General features: G+C 40.2%; 1 protein-coding gene and 1 pseudogene across 2 annotated transcripts; both read left to right on the plus strand.

The window, feature by feature from the left end:
* The first annotated feature begins 1,445 nt into the window (after nucleotides 1–1,445).
* Nucleotides 1,446–6,776, plus strand: LOC110057264 (uncharacterized; annotated as a pseudogene). Its single transcript, XR_016202994.1, has 3 exons — nucleotides 1,446–1,666; nucleotides 2,520–3,239; nucleotides 4,350–6,776. The product of XR_016202994.1 is annotated as an uncharacterized LOC110057264 (transcript).
* A 495-nt stretch (nucleotides 6,777–7,271) lies between these two features.
* On the plus strand, nucleotides 7,272–16,218 carry LOC149119019 (uncharacterized). Its single transcript, XM_089275815.1, has 8 exons — nucleotides 7,272–8,046; nucleotides 10,449–10,699; nucleotides 11,159–11,429; nucleotides 11,696–11,758; nucleotides 11,842–11,939; nucleotides 12,381–12,578; nucleotides 13,612–14,020; nucleotides 15,472–16,218. The coding sequence occupies exons 2-8, from the start codon at nucleotides 10,454–10,456 to the stop codon at nucleotides 15,639–15,641; spliced, it is 1,455 nt and encodes a 484-aa protein (XP_089131941.1). The 5' UTR covers nucleotides 7,272–8,046; nucleotides 10,449–10,453; the 3' UTR covers nucleotides 15,642–16,218.
* The last annotated feature ends 93 nt before the right edge of the window (nucleotides 16,219–16,311 follow it).

Consider the following 16,311-nt stretch of genomic DNA (forward strand, 5'->3'; position numbering starts at 1 on the left):
ATTACACCCAAAGAGCCAAAAATTTCACCACTTACTAAGTTTCACAAGCTCTTTAAGTTTTTCTAGTAAAATCGTGTCTAGCATGATGCCTTCTATGCGCAAAGTCGTATGTTAATGAGGAAAAATGTAAACAATGACGTCAGCAAAGATTCACCTATACTGGCGCTATCGAACGAGTGTTACGATTGGTTACGAATACACAAAGTGTTGATGACAAATCAAGGAAGTCTGGCAGACTCTTTCAAATTCTCTTGCCGTGTCTTTTAGAAAAATCAGTTGAAACTAATTACAGCTGGCTCTCCCCTTCAACAATTTACTTAAAATCTTCATTTTGGTACTCCAGGTACACTTAGTGAACAAGCGAAGATACTCGATCATAATTTTTGCACTGATATCAGTGGCAGATCTAGGGGAGGGACCGGGGGGCCCCCTTATTTTGGGTGAAAAAAGAAGAAATGACTGAAGGAAGAAAAGCCGGCAGGGCAAGTAAAACTAAACTGGGACCTCCCCTTAGCTTAAAGTCTGGATCCGCCACTGGATATGATGAAAATCCGTAACTGTGTCCCAATAGACATGCGCTAAGTCATTGATACTACTCACTAGCCACTCCCACTCAAACAGCCGACAGTTGAATAAGTTTGTGACTCACACTTTACAGCACCATCGATTAACAACAAATTCTTCTTTAAATGGATTCGGAAAGAGAAGGTTTAATAATCAGGGGAAGAAAGTACGTGGTACAGCGTCTTAAAGTTCTAGAGTTTATTGCCATCAACTGCACTCTGCTATCTTAATACCGTAAACTGTATAGGCCCATCCACCTGAAAACAAAATATTACTTCCGATCGTAAACCCCTCCGGATATAAGCCCCCCTCTAGTTTAAAATGAAATTTATTTGAGTTATTACACTTTTGATTTGCTGATGCCTTTCTAAGCGCTCACCCAAGTGGTTCACTCAGATATTCATTGTATTATTTCTATACTGAATATTGATCTTAGTCAAAACAAAAGGAGCCTCCGATCCTCTATAGTCCCTGCAGTCCCAGTCTCCCATCCGCTAAATCTGCTTTGTATATGCGATCTTCGCGTCTTACAGATTTTTTGCGCTTGCGTGACTGTATACGGTGTTAAAAGTAAATACTGTTTTTTATGCATGTTTCACGGAAACAAAGGTTGTAAGGTCAACAGCCAATATCGCTAACGAACTGGCTGGCTGCTTACCCGGGAGGGGCTGGAAAAGACTCAATCGTGAAAACTAAGGGAAGGTGTTCTTCCTACTTTTCTTTCTTTTTCATTCCATTCCAATCATTTTGGAAACAATTACGTTTTTTTTTTTTTTGACTAACGTTCCAGTTAATTCTTAAGAAACATATTGTTGCTGTCCAACAAAAAAAAATTAGTCAAGCACACCACCCCTGAAGAATGAATGAAGGACTCTCTGTGATCTGAAGCCCAAGAGCGAACAAAGCCAGAATGTGAAAGTAAACTGACCGCGAAAAAATGCAAATGAAATTGCTCTGGTAATGAACACAGTCCACGGTAGTGATCGATTTCTGTAAAGCTTCGCCTTTAGTATTAAAACGCCGGCGCAAACTCGTCCTCGACGGTCGAGTTGCTGTTTGGGGTTCAATAGATTTCAGTTCATAGGACTTCCAAGATCCACAGGTTTGTGTCGTGAATTGAATTTGTAAAGTCAAATTTAAGGTCCTATATCGTTGAAGTAGTATGTTATTGTTACATGTACTGGAAATGAAACGAAACTGCCGAAATGTTAAACAGAAACGAAACGAAATCAACGAGGCAAGAGAACCCATTATCTTTATTGCAAAGAACCCATTATCATTAAAACTAGATCTGCAGTCCTGCAGTCCTGCATTCCGCCTTAACCTGAGTAGCACTCCTGTTAAATTAGCGAAAACCCTCAGGATAGCCTGTCAGTAAGCCATAGCTCTCAATAATCCTCAATGGCTTCGGTTATTTCGTTTCGTTTCGGTTGTTCGATTCGGTGGTTTTTATTATGTTCCTCTTAAATTGAACACATTACAATGAAACAAAAATCTTTTATGGTTGGATGCTTTGCATTCCAACCACGTCTACAGGAAGAGTTGTTTGCCTCCCGGGGGAGGGGAAGGGACTCCCTTGAGAAAGGCCAGGGATGCTTATCGTTTTGCTTAGGGGAGTAGTCAGGAATTCTGGCCTCACTCACGGTGTTCAGGACGAAACATCACTATCGCCGTCAAGGCATCTTTGAAAAAGAAACAAAAAATGCCCATTGTGCCGTTGCCATGACAACAGTTCTACTGCTGCTTCTGTGTTAATTAAGACTTAAATTCCCAGTTTTTATTTTAACCGAGGATCATCCATTCCAAACAATCTAATCATGAGGAGAGTTAAGACGATATGGGCACCGTCCTAGCAGGTCCTACATTCTAAATTCTCTTTTCAAGTTGAAAGTATAAATTATTAAATCAACATTCCTTGCATTTAAAAGTAGAGTACTTTATTTCTTTTTCAATAGCCGATTAATCTCATGGCTGGTGTAGTACCAACAGCTCCATCCAGTAATAAGGAGACGACTAACTATGCTCGCTTGTGTCGTCTCCTGGTTGATGTTGGCACCCAGGCCCTCAGAGACACACTTGATGCCAGGCACGTACCAAGAAATCTTCACGCAGTTTTGGCGGCAAATAAAACCACACTTCAGTCTCTCAGATCAAGGAAAATTATCAATGCGACGCAATGGGGCAAGCTCTTTCCTGTCATTTCTTCTTCAGTGTCTTCGAGAGACTTCGACACTTCTCTTTTGATGATTCTGTTACGAAATTTGGGTGGCTTACCTTCTCCAATGACTGGATGGGACGCGCTTCCCGCTGCAACGGACATGAGTCGTCAAGCGGACATTGCACGTATTAAGTACTTTAGAAACACCGTGTACGCGCATGCCGAACAAGCTTCGATTGATGACACAACGTTCAAGGCGTATTGGCAAGACATTCGGGACACTCTGGTGAGACTAGGAGGAGTTAGGTACAGGGCAGCTATTGACAATCTGGAAACTGAGTGCATAGACCCTGAAATGGAAGATCACTACAAAAACTTCTCAGTGAATGGAAAAAGGACGAGGACAACATTAAAGATGAGCTGAAAGAGATCGGAACCAAGATGACGGATGTCATGAGAAAACTTGATGATTTAACAGCAGCAACTGTGAGTAACAGAAAGGAATCAGGTGATGAAGGTAAGCTTAATGATTCAATTTTTAAGTTACTTAGATAAATGAAGTTCGTCAATTCGTTCGCACTTCATACACAGGGGTTGGGAGTTCCTAGCAAGGGAGGCACTCCTTAACGTAAAACATACAACTATATACCGTGCTAACAGGCATGGTGTTAATCTAGAGCCACTTTCGGTTTGAAATGTACACTGGATTAATTCATGAGACCACCAATACTGAAATTTTGTAGTCTGCTTACTAGTCTGAATCTAATATTGAATATATTGACTTAGAAAAAATAGCATATTAGTTTTACTACTGTACGAACACCTACTTTATAGTTCTTAAGTCACGAGGTCTTTTTTGTTCACCAGAGTTTTATCGCATGTCGCCATGTTTGTGTCGAAAACAAGAATGAGCGCCTCGACTCTTCTTTAATTTAGTAAGCGCCCCCGCTCTAGTGAGCGCCTTATTGTAATTATGAGCTACCAAAGGCAAATTAGTCCCCAGGGCGCTAAATAGAATCGTTCAAGTATGCTTATGTAAATGTAAGTAATCTACATCAGGCTAGAAAGTATAATCTCAAAATCGAGTTTCATGACCGTGACGGTGTTTGGATACCTGATCTTAATTAGCAAAGAGTTTTACCATTTTATTCCTCCGTTTTCTCCCTAGGTTTAGTTTGACCACATTTTCAAACACCTCGAAGTTCATCAAAAATACTCCGCTACGCACGCATGGTATTTTCAACTCTATTCTCGGTGTTTGGAAATATGGTCAAACACAGTCTTTCGTGTTTGATATATTACTTAAGAATCGGACTAGCCATAAAACTATGACCACCTTACAATAACCTGGCTTGCCAATCATACACTACTTACAATATAACGCAGTTCCTTTTTTTCATTTCCCTAATTTATTTTATTAATAAACGTTATGGGTTGAGATCGATTGGGACCCGATAGCATTTTCATCGATGGCAACCGAAAAACGTGTAGCTTTCGAAAACTCTTCTTAGTTAGTAACTATGCGAAGAAGAGAATGTCATTTTTTGTTGGGTCCAGCACTTAGTGTTAGAGCACATTACAAGTCTCGTTTCACCAGGTTTTTTTCGTAACTGTTGTGCTTTTTAAGGTACATGTTCGAAACTGGAAGAATTGGTGGCCACATCTGTCAGGTGTAAAGAGAAACATCACGAGAATGAGCCCCTCAGTTATTATTGTCAGAACTGCAAAGTTTGCATTTGCGACAAGTGTGGACAAACGCGTCATGCAAATCACACCAAGGTGGGTATCAAGCAAGCCGCAGAGGAACAAAAACTAATGATGGCGGAGCTTGTGCAGGAAATGAAACGAAGGATTGCTGAGCACACGACACAAATGGAGGAAACAACAGAATTGTTGAGGAAAAACAGAGAAAAAATTGCTTCCGCTCGTAACAAAGTATCAACCACTGTCGAAGAACACATTCGAGTTTTAAAGGAGCACGAGATCGCCATGGTGACCAAGTTGGATGTTATTGAAAAAGAACAACAAAGAGATCACGCAACACAGTTAGAACACTTTCAGATATCTGCCACGCAACTGAAAATGTCTATGGAACATTGCGAAAGAATTTTACAAGGAAACAGCAGCGTTGAAATTCTTGAAGCGCAGCAGGGTGTCATGGAAAGGTGTAAAGGTCTCCTAAATGCAAGAAAAATGAACATTTATCAACCATCGCATGTTCAGTACAAGGCAAATGAAGAGGATATCCAGAATGTTAGACACGTGTTTCTGGGTGAAGTTATTGTTAGTACAACTGATCCTCTTCAATCAGTGATGGAAGGGGAAGGCTTAAAAGAGGCAGAAGCTGGAAGAGAAGCTACCCTGACAGTCACAACAAAGAATGCAGAGGGACAACAGTGTTATAATGAAATCGATCAGATTGTTGTAAAAGTTCACAGTCCGTCAGAACAGGACCTCGACACCGACATTAATGACAGCAAAGATGGTAAATATAGCATCACCTACACACCCGATTATGATGGACATCATGACGTGGTGATTGAAGTAAATAGTCAACCGCTGACTGGTTGCCTAGGAAGTATTCACGTGAAGCCGCATCAATACGATGCCGTAGGGTCTTTTGGATCACGTGGTACAGCACAAGGAAAATTTGGTTACCCCTGCGATATTGCAATAAGTGACAAAACAGGGAAAATTGCAGTAGCTGATTCTTCTAATGAAAGAGTACAACTCTTTAGTTCAGATGGAACCTATTTAAGAGAGTGTAGTCAGAAGGGACCTGCTGCTAAGAAACTTAAATACCCTACTTCAGTAGCATTCAACAGGTCTGGCGACGTCATCATCTGCGATTTTTGTATCTTGTGGTTCAATGAAAGCGGCCAGTTTATTAAAAGCATCTTCAACAAACAATTGATCAAACCAGGAAAGATGACCATTGCTTGTGATGACCGCATGCTGGTGTGTGACCGAGGTGACAACACGGTCAAAGTCCTCTCCCCTGACGGTACAGAGTTATTACAGTCCTTCAGGGCTCCGGATTGTGATGCGTACCCATGTGTAGCTTTACGTCATCAAGACATGTTCTATGTCTCCTATGGCTCAGCTCACTGCGTGAAGGTATTTAATAATGAAGGAGAATTTCTATATGACATTGGTACAGAAGTGTCCAGTGGACTTCGATCGATGTCCTGTGGGACTCGCCGTTGACAAGTTTAACAACTTGATAATCTGTGACAGTGCAAACGGCAATGTCCTAGTTTTTACACTGGAAGGAGAATTTCTACACTGGATCAAAGGAAAACCAACCGAACTTAAGCAACCTTGGGCTGTTGCTGTATCGTCAAACGGTGGACAGTTGTTCATTACTGATATGGTCGAACACTGTGTGCATGTTTTTGAGTAAACAACTGTTTGAGCCTTTTCAATTTATTATATGCATGGAAACTTGAAGTAGTTTTGTATTGGTTTTGGGGTGCGGCTTTTCAAAAGCTCGGTCAAGAAACATTCTTCGGCCGGATTTTCTATTTACAGACTACACGATAATAACACATATTACCGATAGTTGAATTTTTCTGATTACATGTCTCTAAAAGGTCAAGTTTACTGGTATAGCGATATAGTGGTATATTTCTTTTTAAATACGGTTGATTGTCACGAAGTGTAGTCAGAAATAGTCGTGCGTTTTTGTCATGAGCCCCTGGTTCGGGGGATTGGGCAACCACTCCCTACCTAATGCAAACTTGCACAGAAATCCTAAAAACAACAATGAATGTTTCGTGCGTAGGACCACAATTCACTTCAAAATAGTTGGTAATTACTTTGAAAGGTATGTGGAGCTCTTCATTACTACGATCGATTAGCTACGCTGAGAAATTGTAAAAGAGAACCCAGTCCCTTAATTAGTTACTGTTTAACAGATCATTGCTTACTGTCATAAAAGGCAAATTAATTCATTAGTTGCTAACGAATTCACTTCACTTGACTGATGTCAATATATTCACTTGTGTTGAGTTAGGCAGGGGTAATAAACGGTAGAAGTTTCCATTTATTTCCACACCTTGACAATCTCTTGTTTTTTCTTACTGTCACAAGGGAGAGGTTTGCAGGTTTTTAACCCTTTATATCGAAAAAAATACCCTGTACCAGAATTACACTCTATAGTCAGATTCCGCACTATCCAAAAACATGCAGTTCTATTTTTAATACTAATTTTCTCAATTTTGGCAGAAAGAACTCGGCTACTTTAACAGCTATTGGAGTTCTGAATGGGTGCGAGGAACCAAAGAACCTTATCAGGACAACTTAGGGGTGGACCATTTGATTTTTGAAGGGGGTGGGTTATTAAGAAAAACAAAATATATATCCTGCAAGCTTACTTGTACCAAAAAAAACTCATGCACGTAACCGCTACCAAAAGAGCATTCAAAATGGCTTGAAAAATGGATCTCGTCTGTAAACAGGGGCAATTTTGATGACACTAAACTGAGTTTTTAAAGCGCAGGTCACATGTCATTATTTATTTATCGAGCTAGTAACATAAACAAGACGAGTCCAATGATTGTTAACATTGTTGAAAACCAAATTTTGGTTTATTACAATGCAGAGAAATTGCCACAATATTCCGGCTCTATTTCAGAGCCATATAGTTTATGTGTAGTAAGATCAAAACAAGTGGACAGCTAATGGGGTGGTTTTAATTGAGTGCCGTACGTAATCAGGCAATTACTTTGGTTTTGGTTTTACTACGATTTGAGAATTGCTGAGTAGTCTAATTGGTAAGTAACTGGTTTGGTTTTGATTTTACGACACTCATTTGAAAACCGCTATATAAAACCGCTCTATATCAAGGCTACTGAATTTCATTACCCTTAATATATAAACCAGAGAACGGCATTCGTGATAGAACCTGTAGATTTATATTAATATCCGGAAAAGAGAAGAAGGATTGAGTCCTGAGTTCAATAATCAAGCATGAAAGAAAGTGGTACCGTGTTTTAAAGTTTAAACTAGCGACTTATCGCCATCGACCGTAATCTGCTATCTTAATTTGCCAGAGCAGGTAACATGAAAGAAAGGAATAACAAAATTAACATAATAATGTGGGTGTTCAAGAACCTTCTAGCGTGCATGAGGACCTGCACGTCTTCCGTACAATAAAGTATGACGACACCAGTATAAATTGTTGTTACGCGTTAGGGGAATCCCCAATACTAAATGTCAGCCGTATGCAGAAACGTTGCGTAAGACGGCGGAGAAACAGAAGTCACTGAAGCGGCCATGTGAAACCATTCTTCATAACAGCCGGGTTTTGGCACGCCACGAAGGTAAATTATTTTTTGTGCTATGATCTTAGTAGCCTGTTCCAGGCTCTCGGGCTATGATTTTCGCAGATCTTTGGCACATTGAATCAAAACATTGGTGCTGACCAAGACGGGAAGAACACTCGGTTCAATATATTGAACTTAGATATTGCTGTATTGTTAGCGCAAAGCGCATTTTGGCTCTAAACTCACTCATGTTGGAACTTCTTACTTGTTGCCTATCATTATACCATAAACTCAACCAGTTGATAGCTAGTGGCGTCATTCCAAATATATTTCGAACATCGCTTCCATGTCTCATGAAACACTACATGTACATGACGCAAGCTAGATGAGCATGCCGGAGATGACGGAAGCGGCCGAACAGGCGCTGTAGAATCATCTGAAAATTCTTGCATGTTTTCTTCAGTGGTTGAATAAATGATGTGCCCCCGAAATGAAAGGGTTCATGACAAGAGACACCGCGAAACTGCCGGCCTTTGTTTTCTTTTGAGTTGTAACCCAGCTCGCTCCCCTTCCACACCCCCGAACCGCCCCGAGATTAATCATTTTACGAAATCAGTCAGTACAAATGAACTCGCCCGTACGTTAAAACAGCTCGTCCGCTCGAGTATCAACATGTTTTTAATACAATTTCGCTGCCACGTGGTTCACAAAACCGTCTGAGCTGTGTGATCCAGATAAACTGATACAATTTGAGTTCTCATCATCGAACTTCAATAATGTTTGTGCTAACATTTCGTTGACGACTTATTCAACGACTTATACGTGCTGAAAAACCTTCAGCTATTGATTTCGGTATATATGCGAGAAGCGGGGCCTTGCACGACAGTACGCTACCTGTACCTGATTTATCTTTGAAGTTGAACGCCATAAATGCTCCCCACGCTGCAGGAATATATTCCTTAGAAATTTGCGTCGTATTACTGATGTGTGATGACGAATTTCTAAGGCCCAGTTCAGACGTCGTGCTTCTGCCGTGCCGAACTAAATTGCAATTTGGTTCGACTGTAGCACGACAGGAAATCAACTCTGATTCAGACGTCGTGCCAGAGTCGAATCAAATCCAGGGTTTACTGAAGCCTCGTAACAATTCTCCTCCTAACTCCCCGAGGGAACGAAATCTCGCCAAAACACATTGACATAATTTGTGTATTTAGTTTGGCGCGACAGAAGCAAGACGTTTGAATCGCTGCCGTGCCAGAGTCGTGTAGCACGGCAGAGCTTGTCGAACTTAATTGCTTGCCGAACTTAATTCAAAAGTTTGATTCAGACGCCGTGCTTCTGCAGTGCTTTTGTCGAACTTAATTCCTGAATTTAGTTCGGCACGGCAGAAGTACGACGTCTGAACTGGGCCTAAATCGAAAATATGAATCCGTATAGCTTGATCCATGAGTGCATCATCTGCGGTATATTAGGAAACCCTGTAGATATTTGACAGTGCGAGGCGAATAAAATGGCAATTATTCATCCTATGAAGAAAGACTACTTGTGAAAACTTGCTATTTTGGGGGGTTCCCCTTTTATAACATGCAGCAGTCACCAAGCAAATTTTGTTGAGTCATGCTAACCAAAGAACTTTGTACCCCACATTCTCGCATTGCGACTGAAACACGGAAGTTGACAACATCCGCACGCTAAGGTCGAGAAACAAAGCAAATAATAATCCTGAAAACCTGAACATATCACTATGCTCCTGCAGAAACTGGGTTTAATATGGTAACTCGGTATGAATTAAAACCTGAATAAATGAACAATATATTTAATGCTATTACTCCGGACTGGGGAAATGAAACGGATAGTTCTGTACTCAGAATATTACTTGAAATTGTTCGGATAACTTTGCAATTCAAATTTCGGTTTTCCTGGGATATTCATGTCAATTTTATTAGTCTTTTTTCGTTAATCCACTCATGCACTGATCCACGTCAGACACACAATAGAGATATAATAAATATCTTACTAACCTCGTCTTCTCGGTCCGTACTGTAAGTTACGGATCCTCGCTTTTTCCCCTTCGACTCATGGCCCGCGCGCTTCGCGCTTGGTACGTAAATTGTAGGGGAAATACTTCGGCCGTAACTAACCGTTCAGACCTTGAACTCAGTAAGATGCGTGTAAACAGTGACATGCATACAATACTGTTTCCAGGGGAAATATATATTTTTTTAATGAAAAGGGAATATATTCACTTTGAAGCCTGTACGGGTGAATTTTCCCTCTCTGGTCTGTTTGGGGTTAAGACAGAAAGAAGGATTAATCATTTACAGACTAAATTTTCAAATTCAGATGACGTCATATATTCGACTACTTTTCATATCAAGAGGAATTTTGGTATATCAATATTGGTAGACTACTATTTATTACATAGAATTCAAGCAACGTCAATATTATTGCGTTCACAGGCACGATGTCAGAAGAAGAGTACTCTAATGAAGTTTTACAACTCAGTATACTTGCCTTCGAGAGGACCAATGTTTTCGGAAGTTTTCGTGGCCATCAACTCGAGTTGCCCAACTGTTTACAGGAGGTGCCGATAAGCTCTGTGTTTGGTGGTCCGTATGTCGCGATCAGATATCGCCTAGGAATCGTTCAAGATCCCAGTCAGGAAATATGGAGTTGCAGCATGACTCCAACAAGCGATGGCTTTTCTGTTGTAAGCTTGAAATCTGTTGTGCATTGATTGGTTTTTACGCACCAACACATTTTCGACCGACTGATTACTTTTGACGGTGCCGTATCGTCGACCAATTAGTAGAATCTCTACGAGTTCCAGAAGAGTGATTGCATAAATGTTAGTTATTTATCGCCTTCGTTTTGAAACGGAGCCTATTCGATTCATTTTCTGAACACTGTAGAGCAATTTTTTAATTGAACATACCTCTTTTGTACTCACGCCATTTTGGGCTCTCCTGATAAGACTGAAAACATTGATATCGGTCTTATGTTGAACAGGCGGCCATCACAAGTCTTGGAAACTAAACAAACAAACCAATAAATATTGAAACCATAATATGTAACTTACTGCAGTTTTATATTGGTAATAGCATGCACCCAGGCACTAATTCGAATCAATATTCAACGTCCTATTTTCCTACTTTTGTTTTATTTACAGAACAATGGGAAGTATATTATTGCAGTCCACATATCACCACAGGGAATGATCATAACATCTGCCCATAACAACGCCATCATGGGTATTGTTACCCTTCTTCTTCCATCTGCAGAACCTCAGATCTTTGAAAATACAATTCAGCTTTATTCCACTGACGGAGGCAGAAATGTGTCTTGCATACACAAGAAAATTTCGGTTCCAGGCCCATGGCTCAACGAATACCAGGAGGGACCTGGAATTGAAAAGCCCATCAGGAAACTCAGGCCAAAAGGTCAGTACCATTGGTGTTCCAGATTTAAGACTAGACTAATAAAGAGTAAGATTTGACGGATAACTCTGTACCAAAAAGCACACATAACACAACCGTTCTGAAATCCATGTGTAGATTCACGCCAAAGCTATAGCGACAAGGTACATGGTGCGTCTCCCCTCAGGCCTAACGCCGCCATTGAAGCCAAAATCTGGGTGTTTAAACCCTGTAGTATGCTATTCCAGATATTTATTCTCCTAATGCTGTGATCGTTTCTCAAATCACAGGTATGTGGTCCAATTTGGTGGGGACGACTATCCTGCGTCGTTTTCAGCGCCTAGCAGATGATGGTGAGTTCCGATATACCTCTGTTCTCCAAATTAAAGGAAAGTGCATTTAACGACAAATCTTCCAACACGTGTTTTTGTCACAGGAGATCTTGAACGGTTCATTCAGGCCAAGGAGAGATTCGAAACGCTAACTGACAACTATCCACGGTTCATCGATTTGATGCCACTGATATTATTTGAGGTTTGCTTCTTTTTATTCAATATTTCATAACACGTGATTAATTTTTATCCTTCGATTCTAACTTTCTCACTACAACATCGCTATCCTCATCTTCATATTTGTCGAGAAGGCCAGCTTCTAATTCGTCTGTTTAAATCAATAAAATCAGATAGATATATTCGAACCTGACCATCTAAGCTCGTTGGATCAAAGAAGAGTACCCACAATCCTTTTCCACTCTGTATGTACACTATTGTCAAGCTAAGAATATAGTAATACATGTGACCACGAAGCTTGAACCGCCTAAGCTCTAGGCCGATATTCTGCTGTAAGCATTGCGTGTTTGGCTTTCGGCGTCCCAGGAAATTAAACTAATTCAAGGTGTACTTTACGATTAATAAAAATGATAGATTTTCCGAAATTGATAGAAGGCTTTAAAAAAATCCCTACTATCGTTTGTAGGAAACGTTGTTAGACTTACATGAAAGCAGAATCGAAGACGGAAAGCGACATGCCAAAGAAGCCTTGGAGATATCACAAAGACACCACTCTCCAAATCACTGCTACCTGCTTTCTAAGTTGAAGTATGTCGAGTCAGCGCTTGCTCGCAGAGAAGGGAATTATGAGAAAGCTAAGGAGTTACTTGATGATTCAGTTGAGGTGAGAGCAAGTAGGAAAAAATGAGGAGTAGTGTAAGTGCCTAGCAGCTGTATGACTGACCGTCGGGGCAAACTGATAACTGCATGGGTGAAATTGGCCCTTGCACGTAACAAGCAATAGCATGAAAGAAAGTTTGAACAAAAATATCCAAAATCACTATCAATAATTACAAGCTATTACACGACTAAACAACTGATAGGACGTAGACTAAAACCCTGGAACTAAACTCAGCCAATCGGAATGCTTCATTGTTGTTCGCCATCACTGTGCCAACATAGGACCTGCACTGATCTTTTTCAAGTATAATGCTCGACTCCGGTATGGAGCATGTCCACCCTGGACCTTTTCCAAACGGAGATTGCTGCAGCGCTCGATCCGTATTGTCAAGGTGAAGCCCGGCTAGGGGGGACCCCCATACAAAAAGGACCTGGGTGATCTTCCCACCTTATCGGGGTTAAAAAAGAGTTTTTTGCCTGAGGTCTTCCGTTAAGTTTTGTCTCCTCAGTTCAAATACAAGTATGTGATAAATATTACTATGATATTAAAGTCAAGGCTTCGTAGCAGCACGCAGTAAGATATGGTTTTGATGAACCACACGATGTTTTTGTAGTTCATTACTTATCGAAAAAAGACACGTTTCGGATGAGACATCATCCATCGTCAGTTGTACAGTGAAAAAGTATAAAAAGAATATGCAGTAAATAGTATAACAAAGTGAGATATTAACAAGAATAATTAAGGATGAAGGCGCGAACCAAAAAAAAAGGTAAAACTATTCAAGCTAAAAAAGGAGACTAATTAGTATGAAAGGGATAAATTAAGATGTTCGCGCCTTCATCCTTAATATTCTTGTTAATATCTCACTTTGTTATACTATTTATTGCATATTCTTTTTATATTTTTTCACTGTGCAACTGACGATGGATGATGTCTCATCCGAAACATGTATTGTTTTCATTAAATAATGAACTTCAAAAACATCGTGTGGTTCATCAAAACGATATTAAAGTTAGTTTTTGTCTCTGAATTTTAGCTGTTGTTACCCTGTGCCGCTGGGGAGGAAACTGCAGAGAACAGATATTTCTACGCGGCATTTTTCGCAGAGAAATCTGCGAAAGTTGGGATTACCGACCACGAGGAGGCCATGGCTGAAAACCTTTTTCAAGATGTTGAACGGCACTTGGGCGCCGAAACACGTCCTATTACCGCACGTACCCAAATCAGAGCCAAAAATAGACAGATAGCATTCTATGTCAAATCGTCCAGGCATGTTAAGCATCTCAACTTCCTGAAAGAAGTATCTGACGAACAGATGACAAAAGCTGGTCAGCTGATTGAAGAAATTGAAGAGAATCTATTAATTTATTACCCAAGCAAACCGCTGCTGACTTTCGACATTGTGAAGACTGATTACTTCATTCGCAGAGGCAATTATGAACGAGGTAAATAAGTCTAATTAACAAGTCCACAACATTTTTCCAAGGTCTGTACTGGCTCTTATAGACCCGACGTCAAGGGATGTCAAAAACTCACTACGAGCTGCAGATGAGTGGTTTCATTACAAATGTTTGGACACGTACAGGTCTTGATAAGGCCTCGTCCACACTACGCTAGAGGAATTTGAAAACGGAGCTTTATGTCTACATTTAGGCCTTCGGTCCATACTAATCCGTCAGGAAAACAGAGCTTTAATTTCGAAAAGTCTCTTCAAACCGGAGAAATTTGAAAATGCCGGCTTTGCGTTTTAGTGTGGATAGATATAACATTCAACAACGAAGCTTTTCGAAAATTCAGAGCGGAACACGTAATAAGCATGCGCGAGGTTTGGCGGCGCGGTCCAGGCTTCTGCTTTGAAAAAAATGCGGGAATTTCGTGGATCGTGTAAATAAAAAAGCTACGAACTTTATATGCTTTCCTAATTTTTCCGGTCAATGTATCTGCAAATAAGAGAGGAAATCAGCGCCAAACTAGACTGCACGGACGGGTGACAACACGTAAGAACATATTTTTCTCGTGAAACCCACCAGTTTGTCGGAAATCCTGCCCCCCAAGTCCCAAATGAATATTTATAACTCGCGGGTCCAAAGGGTACGAAAGTTAGATCTCCTCGCTATAAACAAAATCACGACTTGGCAACATATATTTCAAGATGGTGCATGTGTATGAATATTGGATGAACGCATAAATGTAGTTGACTCCAAACAAAAGAGCCTGTGTTACTTGGCAGTAGGTGAAATGTTCTGCTCTTTGGGTATTATATTAAAAGAGATATTGGTTTTCAAAAAATGCAAAAATTTCTGGGTTTACATGTAGCCTGAAAAGCACTAATGAAGCCCGCGTCTCTGCTATACACATATATCGGAATCAAATTCGATCCATGGGGCATGCCAATTCAACCGATCCAGCTAGAGGTGATATCAGAATCTAAAGCCATTGAAGCTTACTAACTTGACCCTGTCACTAAACATTTCTTTTCCAAAATACTTGATTTTAAAGCCGACAGGTCACAGTTTCTCAGCCAAATTCTGTTTATTTTAATTAATTATGCTCTCTGAACTTCGATCTGGCATGGGCACAGTCGTTTATTGCCAAAATCACATAAACAAGGATGTACGTGTGTTGTAAATGACACCGGCTTTCATTCAAATTGAGACAAACTTGAAAAAAGGCCCGTCGATGTTTTCCAAGTCCACCCACATGCAATCATCTTCTCCAACGCTTCCCATCCATGCAGCCATTTTGCATCTTTTTATTTCTTCTGCGGTTTCCAGTCGTTATTGTGTTATATCAATTGACTCTATGATCAATATCAGTTCTGAAATTGCGGCCAACAGTTGTGTGACCTAGCTCCCTTTAACTTTGCGCAACAAAACTTTCCTTTATATTTCAAAAGGAATAGAACCATCGACAGAAGCTCTCAGGATAGCCACAGAAAAACGTTGGCGGGAATATGAAGACGTGGCATCACAGAGGATACAGCTGTGCCAGCAACAACTGACCAGGAGGCCCACTGTTGGCATTCCACGTCGCCAGTGGAGACAACGGAGAGAGACAATGGTGTAATCAACAACGATTATATCAGAAAACCAATCAGTGTAATTTTAAGTTCAGAAAAGTTACATTCAATGCTTGCACTCTAATTTTCTAATTGTAGAGTGCATATATTTATTTGTGAGATTTCTAAGACAAGACTGAGCGTTTAAAGTTGCATGCGAGACTCAAACCAGTGTATACAAATTTCAGGTCCTCAGATTATGATTGCAATGTCATTTCATCAGTAGATTTTAAAATAATTTCTTTTAACCCGGCCTAAAACATGAGCGAAATCAATTTTTTTCCCAATCAAGAATTTCTCTGACTTTTAGCGGTCGAAGTCGTAATAAGAGAGTTAGTACAGATCGAAAATGCTTTGAGACTAATAAGGAAAATATGTAAACAAAGGGCAATGAATTGTTTTTTCAGTATACATCATGTAATCTTAGCAATTACTGAGAGCTAACCTCTGACACGAGATTGCTTTTAAGCCTAACTTAAATGCAAAGCTTTTCAGGCTCACCGGAGCACTGTTCAGGTTGTTATTCGGCGTTACGCCGTTAAAAATAGAAAATAAAAAAAGCAAATAAATATGACAGTTCAAACACTTGTTCAAGCAATGGTTACGTGCAAGTAGAAATGTTTATTTCGTCGAGTTCCAGTGGAGTATAAAAAAAACTATTCACGTGAAGCTCGTATA

Source organism: Orbicella faveolata, unplaced genomic scaffold, assembly GCF_042242905.1.
Source record: "Orbicella faveolata isolate gen_17 unplaced genomic scaffold, um_ofav_v1 contig_1, whole genome shotgun sequence".
Classification (NCBI taxonomy): domain Eukaryota; kingdom Metazoa; phylum Cnidaria; class Anthozoa; order Scleractinia; family Merulinidae; genus Orbicella; species Orbicella faveolata.

Excerpts from the sequence above, each read along its gene's own strand:
- LOC149119019 (XM_089275815.1), top strand. The coding sequence starts at position 10,454 with ATGTCAGAAGAAGAGTACTCTAATGAAGTTTTACAACTCAGTATACTT. Across the intron at positions 10,700-11,158 it reads CAAGCGATGGCTTTTCTGTT|AACAATGGGAAGTATATTAT; the intron begins GTAAGCTTGAAA and ends TTTTATTTACAG. Across the intron at positions 11,759-11,841 it reads TCAGCGCCTAGCAGATGATG|GAGATCTTGAACGGTTCATT; the intron begins GTGAGTTCCGAT and ends TTTTTGTCACAG.